The sequence below is a fragment of the Notamacropus eugenii genome, chromosome 5, assembly GCF_028372415.1.
Source record: "Notamacropus eugenii isolate mMacEug1 chromosome 5, mMacEug1.pri_v2, whole genome shotgun sequence".
Classification (NCBI taxonomy): Eukaryota; Metazoa; Chordata; class Mammalia; order Diprotodontia; family Macropodidae; genus Notamacropus; species Notamacropus eugenii.
The window spans coordinates 49,439,636-49,457,351 of NC_092876.1; the positions used below are offsets into that span (position 1 = coordinate 49,439,636).

Here is a 17,716-nt window from a genome sequence, read left to right on the forward strand (position 1 = left end):
ATTGTCTTCCTCATTTTCTCGGGCTCTATAATTAAACATTATCTGGCTATCTATGTCTTCTAGTGAAATATCAGATCAAGTATATAGTAGAAAGAAAAAAATTATTTATACAAATTTCTATATGGTTCATTCTGATCTTTGACTGCATGCTTAAGTGGTATTACTATGCGTGGGAAGAAAGGACTGCGACAGAAAAAAATAATGGTCATTGGGTAGTAAAGAGTTAGTGCTATAGACAGAACAAAAGAAGTCACCTGTGAATTGTTCCTTGTTCATAGAATGATTGAATGGTGGCACCAAAACAGGATAATTTAATTTGATCATCTCATTTTACAAATGAAGAAACTAAAGTCCAGAGAAGGAAAGTGACCTGACTGGGGTCACACAGATATTGGCAGAACCAGAACTTGAACCCATATCTCCTGACTCTTGCCTAGTCCAATATTCTTTGTACTGGATCATGTTGCCTTGATTGACATTGGGGAACTGGGAGAAGTATTAATACTGAGTATATATGTGTGTGTGTGTGTGTGTGTGTGTGTGTGTGTGTGTGTGTGTGTGTGTGTGTAAATATATATATATATAAAATCAAGTATAAAAAAAATCCTAACTTCAAAAAGACAATGCCCAGTTAGTCTCCATTTTCCCTGATAATATAAATCATTAAATAAGTGTTGACAGTTACATGCATGATAGCCAAGACATGGGATATTTATTTTAAAGGATACTAGACATTCTTACCGTTTTATTCTCTCCCATGGAATCTGAACTCTTGCTTTACCAAGTGATGACATTAGTCTCCAGTGTTCTCACTTCTGGTTATTGCTAATTAGCCTTATCTTGCTTCTTCTTGCATTCATGTTTGACTAGGGATATAGACCATTTGACCTCTTAGCATCACGAGCAATGTTGCCTCTTTTTAAAAAAAAATCAAATTGCATTTTTTTCAAACAGCAAAATCCACTTTGTCTTCTTCCCACCCTCCCAAATCCTGATTAAGAACAAAAGACAAGCAAAACCCCTATTACAAGCACACATACTCAAGCCAAACAAAGTTCTTCATTTGCCATGTCCAAAATGGGATAGATGAATATTTGCACGTATGTCTACATCTACATGTGTCTCCTTTTGCACTCTAAGTCTTTCACCTCTTTATTGGGAGGTGAGTAGCATGTTTCATAATTAGTCCTCTGAAATTATGGTTAGTAATTATTATGATCAGAATGCCTGAGTTGTTCAAAGTTGTTTGTCTTCACAATGTTGTTATTATCTAAATTATAAGTTTTTCCAGGTTTCTCTGAACCCATCTCCTTCATCATTTTTTTAAAAAACGTCATCACAGTTAGCCCAAGTATCCCTCTCCTCCCCCCAAGAGCTATCCCATATAACAATGAGTATTTTTTAAAGAGGAAAAAGAAGCAGCACAATGTTGGATACATTGAAGAAGTTGGAAAACATGTACACTGTCTAACACAGTGAACCTTCCACCTCCATGAAGGAGTGAGTTGGGAGTTTCACCTATCTCTCCATTTGGGTCTTGCTTGATCTTTATAATTTTGTTACATTCACTTTTGATTTTTTTTTAGTACACACTTTTTCCTTTTTCTGTTGTGGTGGAGGGAGCCACTGCAGATCACTGAGGAATAGAATTCTGTTAGCTTTGTGTTGAAATAGGAAGACATTGGCTACTGAACTGCGACTCCATTTTACTGTTAAATCAAGAAACTTTTGAAGTTATTTAGGCCTGCAACATTTGTAGTTGTGGAGATGAAAAAGAAGAGATATTGCAGGGAGACAGCAGCAGGATTTGGTGATGAATAGACTCTGGAATGAAAGAGAGAAGAAGCAAAAAAATGAGACTTAATGCTTGGAAATTTTAAAAGTCATGTTTTATAATGCTGCCTTCACTTTTATCCTTAATATTTTTCTAGAAAAACAATGATTGCTTTCATATAAGCTGGCCAAGGGAAAGAGAAGTGAGGCATTAGTCTCGTATTTTCAGTGAATGAGTGGAGTAGCGAAATGTGATGTGACAAGTAACTAACTCTCTATATGGCTCGAAGTAGAAGATTGTGATGTTACCTGTTTGGCAGGGAAAATGAACTTAACTTCTGACTTCTGCAGTTTCAGGTGTTAGTACATCCAGTTGGAGATATCTTATGGGGAGTTGAAGATAAGAGGCTAGAGAATGTGAATAAAGTCAGAATCATTTTCTAAAATATGTTATAGCATACTAAAATATGTTGGGGCAAATTTCCATTAGTTTATTGCAACTGATTTGGCTGATTGTCTAAGTGGTTTTGTTAATTTTGGCTATTGAGGCAAGCAATTATCCAGCACATAGTTTTCCTTTTTTTAAATAATATTTTCTTTTTTCCAATTACATATAAAGACAGTTTTTAACATTCATTTTTTATAAGATTTTGAGTTCCAAATTTTTCTCCTTTCCTCTTCCCCCCCAAGATAGTAATTTAATATAGATTTTATATACATGCAGTCATGTAAAACATTTCCATATTAGTCATGTTGTGAAAGAAGAAACAGAACAAAAGGAAAAATCTGCAAAAAAATAATAAAGCATGCTTTAATCTGTATTCAAACTCCATCAGTTCTTTTCCTGGATGTGGATAGCATTTTCCATCATGAGTCTTTTGGAATTGTCTTGGATCATTTTATTGGTGAGAAGAGCTAAGTCAGTCATAGTTGATCATCATACAATGTTTCTGTTACCATGTGCAATGTTTTTCTGGTTCTGCTCACTTTACTCAGCATCACTTCCATCACTTCCAAACCTGTCTTTCCAGGTTTTTCTGAAATCTGCCTGTTCATCATTTCTTATGGAATAATAGTATTCCATTACATTCATATACCACAACTTGTTCAGCTGTTCCCCAATTGATGGGCATCATCTCAATTTCCAATTCTTTGCCACCACAAAAAAAGCTGCTGTAAATATTTTTATACATGCAGGTCCTTTTCCCATATTTATGAGTTCTTTGAGACACAGACCTAGAACTGGTATTGCTAGATCAAAGGGTATAGCTGGCATGTAGTTTTTCAATGGTATGGTATAATGAATGTTGTAAATCTCTCTCTGCCCTGTTTTGCACTTAGGATGTCTACTATTTTAGATATTTGAGTACCAGTATCTTGATATTTATACTAAAGCTACTGTCTATCACAATTTTTGGTTACTTGGCAGGGATATTTTTAATGAGAGACATTCCCCTACTTGTTCCCTCCTTAACCTCTTAGTATTGGAAGAGGACGTGGTAGACAGAGTCACTAAGTTGAATTGATTAAATTGAATGAACATAGTACTAGTCATTTTATATTTCTATGAATCAGTGTTACTCAGAAAAATGATACACACAATTTTTTTTTCTTTTTAGAAATGAACCTAATTTAAAATTTGTATTTCTTTTTACTATCTTTTTATGGCTTCCATTCTTGCCATGACTGAGCTGAGATGCTCAAACTGAGACCTTGGCTTATCATAAAGAACAAATGTCAAAAGGAAGAAGGTGAGAGGGGAAAAGTGAAGCTTACCCTCGTCACATATGGCTTAAGGAGGGAATAACATGCTCACTAAATTTGGTATGAAAACTGTATCTTACACTAGAAGAAAGTAGGGGAGGATGGGACAAGTGGGGTAAGGGGGATGACAGAAGGGAGGGCAAATGGAAGAAGGGAGTAACTAGAAGTAAACACTTTTGGGAAGGGACAAGGTCAAATGAGAGAATAAAAAAAGGGGGGGGGGACAGGGTAGAATAGAGGGCAATATAGTTAGTATTCCATAACATGATTGTTATGGACGTCTTCTGCAAAATGATACATATATAGCCTGTATTGAATTGCTTGCCTTCTCAGTGGGGATGGGTAGGGAGGGAGTTAGAAAGGGAGAGAAGTTGGAATTCAAAATATTAGAAACAAATGTTGAGAATTATTATTGCATATAACTGGGAAATAAGAAACACAGGTAATGGGGTATAGAAATTTATCTTGCCCTACAAGAAAAGAGAGAAGATGGGGATAAGGGAAGGGTGGGGTGTGATAGAAGGGAGGGTACATTGAGGGAAAGGGTAATCAGGATGCAAGATATTATGGGGTGGGGAGAGGGGAGAGATGGGGAGAAAAATTGGAACTCAAAATTTTGTGGAAATGAAATGTCGAAACCTAAAAATAAATAAATAAATACAGTTTTTAAAAGTTGTGCGTATTTTGGTGAACGTGGAGCCTTGTTTTGTCACTGACTTTCTTAAGGGGTATACATGCCTAGCAGTAGGATTCCAGGGTCAAAGAGTATGAAGATTTTAGTCACTTTATTTGTATAGCTCCAAATAGCTTACCAGAATGGTTAGAACAATCTACAACTCTGTCAACAATGTATATGCTATCGTTATACACTTGTCTAACACTTACTACTTTTGTTAACTTTGCCAGTTTGCTGAGTGTAAGATGAATGCTCAAGGTTGTTTTGGTTTTAATTTCTCTTCTTATTAGTTATCTAGAAGGCTAAAATATTTTTATTTTTTAAAATTTATTTTTTAAAATTCTGGGCATAACAAAGACCAAATAAAATTAACATTTCTATATACGTAGTAGAATACAAAAAGAACTCATAGGAAACTGTAAATTTCTATTATGTATAGCTTCATTTTCTTTTAAAATATATAATAAATTCAACATGTAACTCTTAAAAAAAAAAGAACAATTGTCATGTTTTATATCTTGCAGCTTTGCTAAAGTTGGTCAAGTTGTGAACTGTTCCATTCTGGAGAACATTTTGGAACTGTACCCAAAGGGTTATAAATCTATGTATACTTTTTGATACAACAATAGCACTATACCCCAAAGAAATCAAAGAAGAGAGAAAAGCACTTATTTGTACAAAAATATTGACAGCAACTCTTTTTGTGGTGCCAAAGAATTAAAAATTGAGGATATGCACATTCATCGAGGAATGGCTGAACAAGTTGTGGTAAACGATTTTGATGGCATGTTGTTGTGCTATAAGAAATGATGAGCAGGCTGTTTTCAGGAAAGCTTGGGAATACCTAAATGAACTGATGCAAAGTGAAGTGACCAGAACCAGCAAAACATTATACACAGTAACAGCGGTATTAGCACGGTGATCACCTGTGAAAGACTTAGCTATTCCGAGCAAGGCAGTGATGCAAGACAATTCCAAGGGGCCCATGACAATAAATGCTATCCACCTCCAGAGAGAGAACAGATTGAAACATACTTTCTTTATTTTTCTCGGGGGATTTTAGTATTTTCTTTTTTAACACTGTTAATATGGAAATATGCTTTGTGTGACTTCACATGTGTAATTGGTAGGTTATTTGCCTCTTTAAGGGATGGGGAAAGAGGAGGAAGGAGGGAGAGAATGTAGAGTTCAAAAATTTTTTAAATATTAAAAATTATTTTACATGTAATTAGTAAATATTTAATGAAATAAATAAAATTTTATTTTTAAAAAGAGTAAATATTTAGTTATTTTGTAGAATTCTTTGTTGTATATGTTTTTAATTTCTCAAGGGAGAGTTTTCTGTACGTAGCATCCAGGTCTTCAGTGCTCAACATACACTTGCAGTGTATTTATACAGTTTGTGGCTAAAGACATCTTCAGAACGCAACGTAGCCTAAGTTTCAGAGAGGTGACAAAAATGGGCCTTGGAATGCAATTTTCTTTGTGAATACCTAAATTCCATGAAGGATAATTAAAATGGTATTTGTAATGTTAGGCATTTTTGTAGTCTTTTTCCCTTTAGCTGGAAGCATACTTCATTGCTTAGGTTAATATCTTTTATATAAATGTGTTTTGTTGCTCTCTGGATCAAGTGTCACATGACTGTAATATGAGCGTGCATTTCGTGCGCATTCATGTAATCCCTCCATTCTGCATAAATGTCAGCATTTGAAGTTGGAATGTTAGATTCTGGCAATGCCATACGCTGTGGAATCAAGTAGGAGAAGTACAGTAGCAACTGTTGCTATTTGTGTCCCAAGCAGCTGCCTATGGTAGACTTTTTTTCTCTCTCCATCTCTGATAGCCTTGGCGTGTGCCCCTGCTTTAGAGACATAGCATCTGGTTAAGATTTAATGCATGATTCCATGTATTAAAGGATTCTTCTCCATATAGAATATTTGTATGCATGAAAAGAAAGGAGTCAAAGCCTTAGTATTCTCATGCTGTCTATAAAGAAAAATATGACTAGTTTACATTAGGAATTACTTTGGGTGGTGGAAGCTCATTTAGTCAAAAGAAGAATTTTCACTTCTGTTTGTAACATGGAAAGAGAATTAAGTATTCACACTGAACTCTACTTCTGTAGTTCTTTGGGGGAGAGGGAAGATTTCATACCTTGAGGAGCATCAGTCATTGTTGGCAGTGGACTGGAGCCAAGCATCAAGGGCAGCTTCCAAAAATGAATACCTTTCTGAAGTGAATGAAAAGAGCTGTAATCGTTACTTTTAGTTTTTGTTAGATGGTAGCCTTAGTCTTGTTTTTGTGATTTTAATGTTTTAATTTCTGACCTAAAAGTCTTCAAACCCTAGGAAGTTTATAGTTTTGTCCTTGAAATAGTAACATGGCCCATTCCCAATTTTCTGCTACTGGCTTTTATGAGGAGGTCAACTGCTGTGATATATATATATTTTTAGATTTTTTTAATGTTCCATACGTTAGCAGCTTCATAAAAATGTGTTTATTTTTCCTGAGCTAAGTGCCCTATTAAAGTTCAGTGGTATGGTTGTACTGATCTAATTTTTCTTTGTAGGGAACACAGTATTACAGGATGGTCGTCTTTTTTGTCTCATACTGAGGATATGTTTAACCAAAGAGTTTTAATGACTGAATGATTTAAGATTTTCTTTTTAAAATCTCACATTTTTTTCTCCTTTAGGTATTGTCAATCCAAAGAACCCAAAGGAAGCGCCAAAGTCCTTCAGCTTTGACTACTCCTACTGGTCTCACACCTCGGTGAGTGACCTCATGCCCCAGAACCCTGACAAAAGCTTTTGAATTCCTCTTTTAGATCTCCTTAAGTTCACCCTTTGTTTCCTTTCTCCTTTTTTCTCCTTATCCCACACTGCCTTCTTGGTTTGGGGATAATTCTAGTTAACTTTCCATATTTTTTATTTGTAAGCTGTTATGTCAATGATTGTGTTAGTAGTTGGATTTGGATCACCAACTTGTAAAAATTTGAAATACAATAAAATATATTATATATTAAAATGATATCAATCATAAGTTGTTTCTAAGGCATTTCAGGATCTTACTTGCAGTATCTCAGAACCATCATTCATTTAACAAATATTGAATGCATATTATATTCAGGGCACTGTGCCAAGTGCTCTTGAGGTATGAAGAACATGATCATTTTACCATAGGTAAATGGGAAATGCTAATTAACAGGATGTGAAACAACAATTTGTTAAATTTTTCTGTGGATTTTAAGGGAAAATAAGGAGATGAAGAATATCAATAGCTAACCATGAAGTTACCTTTTTGTTCTAGTGGAACTGTTAAAATTCTTACATTTTAAAAGAATCCAGTTGAGGAACATGAGTTTAGATTTAACTAGTGGAATCACAGATCTATTTAAAGTTTTGTAAATTGGAAAAAAATGGGATTAAGGATTCAGACTTCCCAAAGAAAATCAGAAAAAATCACAGTGGTAATGTTAGCAGATTCTACTCCAGTTCTATTGGACATGAAACCTTACTGACTTCTAAGAATTGTTCTTTTTGAACTGGCTTTTCATCACTAAATTTTCTTGTATTTCAGTTTTTTGGTTTGGTGATGGTGGTGATTAAGAAGTGTCATTTTCTAGGTTTGGTTTGGCACATTTGCCAGATTGGGTTGTCTGGAAGGGTTTTGAAAACATTTGTCACGGACAGTTACTTAACTAGGGATACTCATAGACCAGCTAGTACATATTCTTGTTATAAAGTTCAAAGAAGTGTCTTTGTACATGGGAATAATTTTAAATCTTTCCTTTCCTATTCTTTACAATTTAAAACTTTATGGATCTTTCTTGCTTTGAATTTGTGACAGAGTTTAGGGTTGTAGCAAATTGAAATTAATTCTGTTGAATAGCTTCACAGAAATGTTCACATGTTAAACTGAATTTTCACACAGTCATAGATTCATTAAAAAATGTTAGTGGTAGGAGAAAACAGTTTGTTTAGTCTAAACCCTATATTTTATGAGGAAACTTAGACATAACTTGCTGCATGAAATTTATCCCTAGACATATTAGTGCTTTAGTTGGGTGCCTAATCTAATTCTTTTCCTTGTTGAGATTTAATAGAAATAAAAGGAAAAGAATGTGTAGCAAGTACTACCTTGAAGTTCATGGAGTACTCTTTGGTCCCACTGTCAAAACTGCAGTTCTTGGGCCTTCAAGGCTGAGCTTTCCTCATTAATCAGTAAACTCAGTCACAGGAAAGGCATTTACTAAAATGGTGGAGCAGGCACAAGAGCTACAAAACATCACCCTCAGAAACTGGGGGTAAGAGGAGCAAATGCACCCCATGCTGCGTGGGGACGATCAGTGCAGACATAGAGTGAGGCCTGTAGAGAGAGTACACATGGTCACTGCACCCACTGCCCTGTGGTAACGATCGGTAGGGACATAGAGTGAGGCCCGTAGAGAGAGTACATGTGGTCAGTGCACGCACTGCTCTGTGGGGATGATCAGTGTGGACATAGAGTGAGGCCTGTAGAGAGTACACATGGTCAGTGCACCCACTGCTCTGTGGGGATGATCGGTGTGGACATAGAGTGAGGCCTGTGTATACAGAGTACATGTGATCCGTGAGCATCCTCCCTCTGCTCATGGAGACCTCTCTGCAGATTGGCTCTCCCTTGAAACCATAGTTGATTCTCTTTTCTGTTGCCAGGGCCTAGAATTCTTGAAGCTGCTTCCAGCTTCAACTTGAGTGACTGTCTCTTCTTGTCTCTGCTTTCTAGAAATTGTGTATCTATATTCCCTCAACTATACCTTAAACTCTGGAACTGACTATGTACCCTTGAGCTGTTGGATTGTTTTTTAAGGGCCCACCTAAGTGCAAACAGTTATTCCCTGTCCAATGACGTTGGTGCTTCCAGTTCTGTTAAGGAGAAATTTGTTCACATTTTGTAAGGAGATAACCAAATAAACTTTCTCCTTATTTTCAGTTACTTTCTGTGACTACTTCACTGAGGGTGGAGGGTGGAGGTTGTGCAAGAATTGTTTAGTCAAAGACCAGCTAGTTGTCCTACACACTTATGGAAGAATGAAGATAAAACATCCTTTATTTTATCTTTTTGATCTTTGTAGCCTGAAGATCCCTGTTTTGCATCTCAGAACCGGGTGTACAATGACATTGGAAAAGAAATGCTCTTACATGCCTTTGAAGGCTACAATGTTTGTATTTTTGCCTATGGACAAACAGGTGCTGGAAAATCCTATACAATGATGGGCAAACAGGAAGAAAGTCAGGCAGGCATCATCCCACAGGTAAAATCAAATCCCATAAGAAAATTGATTTGCAGTTTTATAATGTTATTTTTTTCTAGGATTGCTAATTATATTTGGCTAATTTTTATTTGTGTATCACCAACCTTGTGAAGTAAACTTTTCCATTGTGATAACAAATAAATGATCTTTCTCCTTACCTTTCCCTTGCTTGCTTAAATCACACATAGAATTAAAGACATGTCTACTCCAGAATGTACTTATTACTAGTTCTTTTGTATGATTGGTGTTTTGAATTTAAAATTGAAGGTAATTGGGAGGGGATGGAGAAAAAGATTTTATCAGGTTGAAAGACTGTCATCCCAAAGTATTAGAGAACATTATCGAAAAGATTTCTGACCATAAGAGATGAGACTTGGGAGAATGGCAGATAAATTATGGTTTATTAGTCATCACAAGGTGAGGGAGTAGGAGAGGATTCAACAAGTATCTTCCATCATAATCATGACAGTCAGTGACCTAATTTTTTTATTCCACAGGTTTTACACTTGCATTGGGTAGTTTTCTTCTGACCTAATAATATTTGACTCTTTTGTGTATGTGTAGAGATTTATTTGACAAATAAATTTAATAACTGATTTTTAAAATGTAAAGCACTCTGATATGTAAAGTACTCTAATACATACCCTGCTTCTGTACTTAAGGAGCTTATACCTTAGGAGATTAGACTCATCCACAAATAACTGTAATACAAAATGAAATTCATGAGAGAACCTCAGATGTAAGTATTATGAAAACCCAGAGGAGGTAAAAGTCACATCTGTTGCTTTTTTCATAAAGTCTCCTTTGAATTTTACCACAGTGATGTATTTGCAATATTTTACAAGTGAAGAAATTGAGAAACAAAGATTGTCATAATTCCTTAGTCAGCATGTAGAGTTAGAGACAGAATCAACATGCTGCACTGTGATACAAACTCTTCAGAAAATTTCAAGTGCTTTTTAATTAGAATATTTCCCTTGCATTTAAAAAAAGATTACATTGCAAAACCCAAATCATACTTGTTTATCTTTAATTCATAATGAAGAATAACAGTAGCATAGTTAATGCCATATTTATTTTTTCCAGAAAGTTTAGGAAAAGGAAAAAGCCATAGCTTCTAGTTTCCTTTTTTTATGCTTAATTCTCAGACACAGTAGGAATACATCTTAAAGAAGTCCTTGATGGAGACAGAATCAACTTTTAGTTGATATTTTTGACACTAACATCATTGTAAAACCAATGAAAAAACTATTTGGAAATACTAGCCATAGTAATCATTTGGGGAATTAGTTCACCTTTGCCACGCAAGGTAGAATTGGAGATCTCTGAAGTGCGAGAGTGGTAATTAACCTAGTGCTGCATAACTGCCAGGTGTCTGGAAGGTTTTGTTTTCTTCTATTGGTCTTAAATTATCAGGAATGGGAGCATAGTCAGGGGCGGGGCCAGGAGCTGCAGAGCTTCAGAGAGAATTTCTCTGTACTTTTTTGACAACTTGTTGGGTTTTACTCTCAATGAATAGATATGCTAGATGATTTTTAAAATATTTCTTATTTTAAGTCTGGAGCACTTATTTCGATTTCAGAGATTCAGACACAGAAGTAGCTGCTTTGTCCAGTGCAACATTTACTTATAATTTGAGATTTTGTTAGGTGCTCAGGTCCCTGAGACCTCCAGGACAAATTATTCCTTTCACTAGTATGAAAGTTCTGATTAAGTAACATTAATACTTATTTGTCTTGATTTTTCCCAATGAATTTAAATTAGCACAATAAATAAGTTTTGAAAAATTTCCATTTTCTCTGTTTTTTGTTCTTTCAAAGGAGGATTTATTGGAGGGGGAGGCATATCAAGAAATGACTGTGTTTAAGAAGGACATCAATTTTTACAACTTCTCAGTTTATATAATTAGCATTATCATTTATATTCAAAAGTAGCCTCATTAATAGTTTGATAGTGTCAAGTTAAATTACAAATAGTAATCCCATTTAAAATTTTCATCATGCAGATATTCTTTTTTGTCCTTTATTTATTATTGTAGTTTCTATGTAACCTTATTTTATCTTTTTTTTCTGATAGTTGGCACATGTGGCTTTCATATTAAATAAAACCTGTCAGCTTTAAAGCCTGTCATCTTGTAAACCTTTCTTAGGCTTATTAATGGTCATTAACATGTGTAAGATTAATTTAATATTGATTTGATTCTAGAGGCATGGCAAATGGAAGGCGATTAGAATTTGAGAATTATTTTTAACAATGACCAAAAAAGCCATTGATTTTATAGGTAGTGGAAATGAGGAGACAATTTTAAATCTCTTCTAAAAATTTTGCTTTATTTTCCTACAAATTCCACCAATATTTATTGTCTGTCACCTAATATGACTGTTATCAAACATATTGAGTGAAATACCTTCTTTATATTCTACTTTCCAACAGTCTCTTTCTGCACCTTAAAATAGTGGTAAGGTGCAGCCTATGAGGGAAACAGAAGACTCTGTGGAAGAAATGAAGAAATCTCATGCTGCAACACTTTTCCCTTTGTTTTTCTAAAGAAAGAATGTAGTTCAAAGAGTGCTGTTAGTATCATTCATCTTTTGGGAAGAAAAATGTTACATAGGTCATAATTGTGTTTTTTAAAAATTTTGATTAGTATTGAATGTGTTTGACTCATGTCTTATCTTCTGCTTCTGTAGTTATGTGAGGAACTCTTTGAGAAAATCAACGATAACAGTAACGAGGAAATGTCTTACTCTGTGGAGGTGAGTAGTACTAGGCTGAAAGCAGAAGTCTCAGTGGTAGCTACATATCTGAGCAACTGAAATAAAAAGTAAAAGTAAAGTATCTTTTTAGTTATAATGATTTCTCCCTATTGGTAAATACAGGGTGACCATGAGTTAGTAGCAGGGGGAGATAATATGTGTCCCTTTAAAAAAAGTGGTTCCCTATTACTAGCGTTTGATAAGGAAAATAAAAATTGAAGGAAGAATGCAAATATCGCTAAAGAATATTGATTTTGAAGTGTTGAAGTTCCTTTTGTTCAGCAGTCTCTTAGTATTGATCTTCATTTAAACAGTGCCTGTCTTTGTACTTTTAAGTAAAAATGTTGTTTAATTCTCATTATTTTACATCTTAGTTGCTGAAGTCACTAAAATCAGTATAAGAGCGTTAGCCTGACGCTCAGATATCATACTACCCTTTTTTCTCAAAAGAATGTTGTCCTTGTTTATTGTATTATGGTGTGTCTGAAAGCCTTGCCCAATCTATCATTGACCTCCTTTTAACTGCCTTGGGCATTTTCCTTTTGCCTATTTGAGTTATATTAACAGTTGTAAAATTTAAAGAATACAACCTTGTGATAATGTATCTAGAAAGAGGGACATGGTTTTGTACAGATATTTTGAATCAAAAGTCAGCTTCTAAATATTCTAAATCTAGCCCAAATGCTAAAATGATATTTTTAGGGGAAAAGCCCTTGGCAAATTACATTTTTTTCATAATCATTTCTCAGGAATCATGAATAAATTGTGTCTATAGAACTGATGGATTGAATATGAAAAATAAGACATGCATTTTTAAACATTCTCAATGTTCAGATTTGTTTTCTTGATTATGAGTGCTTGTTGCAAAGACTTGGTTTTCCTTTTTCTTCTTTTTATCCCCCCAGTAGATAGCGTGGATTGAGGGGAAGAAGTAGAACAGAAAATTTTTTTTAAAACTTAGCTAAAAAGAAAGAAAAATAATATGATAAAACATTTGAATCTACAAATTGAAACAGTGTGTAGTTTTCTTTTATATCGGACCACAGTGATTACACTGTGTGATTCTGAATGAGCTATACAGTGCTTTACCATGTGTGTTATTCAATACTGGTTGAAGATTAAAAGCTGACATAATAGAGAACTGGGTATTGGTACAAATAGACTTTTTAAAAATCAGGTTCTTGCCATAGAATGATAATAATTAACATATTATTGATCATGATGTAAGAATAAGAATAACTTTATGATACTGGACAAGTCATCTCCCAGCCTCAGTTTCCTTATTTATAAAATGAGGGTAATAATAGCACCACATTGTTGTTGTAAGGATCAGCTAAGTTAACATATAAAGTGTTTAGCAAACTTTAAAGTGCTTAATAAGTGCTAGATACTGTTATGATAGCTGGTATTTGTACAGTACTTTGAGGTTTGCAAAGCACTTTACATATCCTATCTCATTTGATTCTCACAACCACCTTTGTAGATAGGTCTGTAAACTGAATCTCATAGAAGTGAAGTGAATTGTCCAAGATTACACAGCTAGTAAGTGTCTGAGGCAGAGATTACCGACTCCAAATCCAACCCTAACCTTGACAACACAGTGATTCTCTCAGAGGTATTTATTAGGACCTTTAGGCTGCTGGCACCTGGGAAAAGTAGATAGTTTTACAAAAAAATGTCCTCACCTTCCCAGTACCTATGGCAGCAAGGTCTAAGTGTACTGGTTTGACTTGGAGTGCCTTTTGACTCCTAAAGTAAATTGATTTAGAGAGGAAATTTTATGTTACTTTTTGTGGTGGACCAAAAAGTGCATCTTTCAAGGCTATCAGTTTAGAATATTTTTATTAGTGGTGGTAGTGATTTTAAAAACCAGTCTGGTCCAAGGAAGGAAACTAAATGGAAGAAAGGAAAAAGAAAGAGAAACAGAGGCAGCATTGAGGGTTCTTTCTCAGACCTCCTGCAAACAAACATGTTTGTAAGTTACTCTTAAGTTGACATTTAAAATGCCTTTGATGCTGATGGTACAATGTTGTGTTCTTCTCATTGATAAATTTTAGCTATGATAGTTGGATAACTTAAAGGCTAGTTGCTGCACTTCTGTCTCTCCTTCCAGCTAGCCTTCATAACATCCAATGCCACTGTTAACACACATCTCATCTCAACAGGGAGTCTTTCAATATTTCATATTTGGCTTTCCAAAGGGTCCTAGATGTAGTTCTAGTGTGAGCATAGTATTCTTCTAAATTCAGCAAAAAATTTTTTTTTAATTTTAATTTTTAGATCACATTATCTTTCTCCCACCTCCCCCTGCACCAGCAATCTCTTTCTTTCACATCTTCTTATTGATTTTTCTTATTTATTCATAGGTGAGTTATATGGAAATTTACTGTGAGAGGGTACGAGATTTGCTGAATCCAAAAAATAAAGGTCATTTGAGAGTTCGAGAGCATCCTCTTCTTGGACCCTATGTGGAAGACTTATCTAAGCTGGCAGTGACTTCTTATACAGATATTGCAGATCTCATGGATGCTGGGAACAAAGCCAGGTATGGGCAAAAAGGAGGGGCACAATGTGAATCCCTTTGCTCCCTGTTGAGGGGCCAAAAATGTATTCTTGGCTCTGAAATTTGCTTTTATTGTGAAATCTTATGAACTCCTGGATCTGCTAGAGAAATTCATTATGTTTTGTTAGTTTACCTTCCTTCATATTAGATAATAAAAGTGCTTCCTACACTGCCTGACACATTGTAGGTGCTAGAGAAATTCTTATTCTCTTCTTTCCCGTTCCCATTCACATCAAAAGCCCTCACTTAGGTAACACATCAGTCTTTCTTGCGCACTTTTGCTTTGAATGGCATACAATAAATTATTAGTCATCCTCTTGTCATAATATGCCTGAGAGAATAAATTCTTGAATAAATGAACACTTTATAATAAATAGGGATTATTTGTTTCAGTGGTTTATAAGATAGACTAGATAAAGAGGGTTTGCTAAGTTGTCTTTGGAAGTGGAAGATGACTGTTAGAGTTCAGAGAATAAGTAGCTATTCACTCTGTATTAAACTGTTTTAAGTTGTTGGCCTATAGTGTGAACTCTACCATCTTTTTTTGCTTTCCAAGATCTCCATCCAGTGCTAAGTCTACATATTCATATTTTCATCTAGGACGGTGGCAGCTACCAACATGAATGAGACCAGTAGCCGTTCCCATGCTGTATTCACCATTGTTTTTACTCAGAAGAAACTTGATTCTGAAACTAATCTCTCAACAGAGAAGGTAGGAAGAACATTAGTGAGAAGATTTTGAGGTGTGGGACAAGGACAAGAACTACAGAAAATAACTCACCTTTTGCTGTATATATCCCATGGAAAGGGAAAAGTTTGCTGTACTGACTTTTCCTGAAATGTTTCATTGGTTACTTTGACTTTTCAAGTCCTTCTGATCTTTGGTCATTAGTTCTGAGACAAAATTGGAAGATAGTCAAGAAATAAGAATTCATAACTTTTTATCTCAAAGGCTACCTGATGACAGAAAGTAGAGCAAAGCCTTTTGAACAGAAATTTATCAACCTTTTTACTTGACATTGACTACTTAACTGTTTGGTGGTACAGATCCATTTTATTTGAGGTGTGATAATGCTGCCATGAAATTTATGCATAAGAAAGGAGCATACCTTTTGAGCTGGAAGAGAGCCCTTAACAGCTATCGACTCCCACGCCCTCTCTTTGTAGATGAGAAAACAACCCCAGAGAATGTCTAGGTTAGCCTGGATAAGAGAGACTTGGGAATTTTAGCCATCTTCAAGTATTTGAAGAATTGTCACATGAAAGGAAGATTACATATTTTTCTAATAAGTACTAACAAATAGACCTCAAAATAATTGTATTAAGTTGCAGAGAGGAAGAGTTCAGTTCAATATAAGATACATTTCCTAAAAATTAGAACTATTTAAAAGTGGAATGGTTGGTTTTTGAAGATAGGTTGTTCTGGTTGCTAAAATTCTTTAATTGGAAACTTGACCACTTATCAGGGATGTTATATTTCTTTGGATTATAGGACCTCTGAGATTCCTTCCAACTCAGAGAATCTACAATGCTACTTATAAAATTACTATGCCCAAATGTAGTCAAATATTTCCTATTCCGTTTCCTAAAAAATGACCTTTTTGAGGTTTGAAAATTTTATTATTTGGGGATTTTGTGAGTAAATCACTATTTTATCCACAACTTTTATGATTGTGTAGAGTTCGATCATTTGCTTTCTCAACTTTCAGCTTTACAGATAAAATCATTTCACCTTTTAAATATTTCTTCCTGTGGAGTTGTGTCTGTTCCCTTGCTCTTTCAGTTGCCTGTCTTGCCAGTGATGATCTGTGTTTCCTTACCAGGTCAGCAAGATCAGTTTGGTGGATCTGGCTGGAAGTGAAAGAGCTGACTCAACTGGTGCCAAAGGGACTCGATTAAAGGTAATTAAGTTTTCTTTAACAAGCAGTTTTTTATTCTTGTTAACATTAAAAGGCAGTGCCAAAATGAGTGGGCTAGGTAGTGTGTCATAAAAGTTCAGAGACAGTAAGAACCATGTGTTAGAATAGTTGGGACAGTGCTTCATGGAGTGAAAGTAGGATTTGACTTTGACCCGGAAGGATAGAAAGGATTTAGATAGGTGGAGAAAAGTGGGAGGGTATTCTTAGGCCACAGCAGAAGCAAATCTATAAGAAGAGTAATTTAAGGAAGGAGAGAGATAGGTGCTCTTATTATTCCCATTTTACAACTGAGGAAACGGAGGCAAATTGGTTTAGTGACTTGCCCAGAGTCACACAGCTAGTTAGTGTCTGAGTCTGAATTTGCACTTAGGTCTTCCTCACTCCAGGCCTAGAGCTCTATCCACTATGCTACCTCTAAGGCAGAGCAGAGCTAATTTGAGGAAATGTGAGAGAACTGTGTAGGTAGCAAGGAAAATTAATAATGAGGAATTCCATTTAATGTTTATTTACCTAGTATATGCAAGGCACTCTTTTGGAAGCTAAAGATATGGCCATACTCTCTTGACCCCCACATGAAAACCTCAAAAGCCCAAACCCTGACCTAAAAGAAGATTACATTCTATTGGGGGATACAACATGTACCCAAATACAAGGGAATGGTTGAACAGTTACATCAGTTTGGATGAGGCAACCAACTGTAGCATCGTGCATTAATTTTGTAATACTTTGGGATTCTAATGCAGTCATGAAGTCTCTAGAAGTTGACCTTCCTCTGAATTTAGATTGATTCCTAGAACCCATTCTGATAAATTAACAAATGGAATAGAGGAAAAATAAAGAATCAAAACGTCGCTTGAATTTCTGGTTCTAAATGCAGATGATTCACTAATTAGTACCTGCATGATTGAAGAAGTCATTAAACTTCTGTGGGCCCCCATCATCTCTTAATGATCCCTCCATTTGCTT

General features: G+C 35.2%; 1 protein-coding gene across 5 annotated transcripts in view; it reads left to right on the plus strand.

The window, feature by feature from the left end:
* KIF1B (kinesin family member 1B) overlaps nt 1-17,716 on the plus strand; it is a 174,933-nt gene that overhangs the window by 49,868 nt on the left and 107,349 nt on the right. For all 5 annotated transcript variants that reach the window (XM_072608820.1, XM_072608816.1, XM_072608817.1 and 2 more), the window contains exons 3-8: nt 6,912-6,988; nt 9,333-9,512; nt 12,203-12,268; nt 14,635-14,813; nt 15,432-15,543; nt 16,655-16,732. In XM_072608820.1, coding sequence (XP_072464921.1) covers nt 6,912-6,988; nt 9,333-9,512; nt 12,203-12,268; nt 14,635-14,813; nt 15,432-15,543; nt 16,655-16,732 — 692 coding nt within the window. The remainder of the gene's footprint in view (nt 1-6,911; nt 6,989-9,332; nt 9,513-12,202; nt 12,269-14,634; nt 14,814-15,431; nt 15,544-16,654; nt 16,733-17,716) is intronic.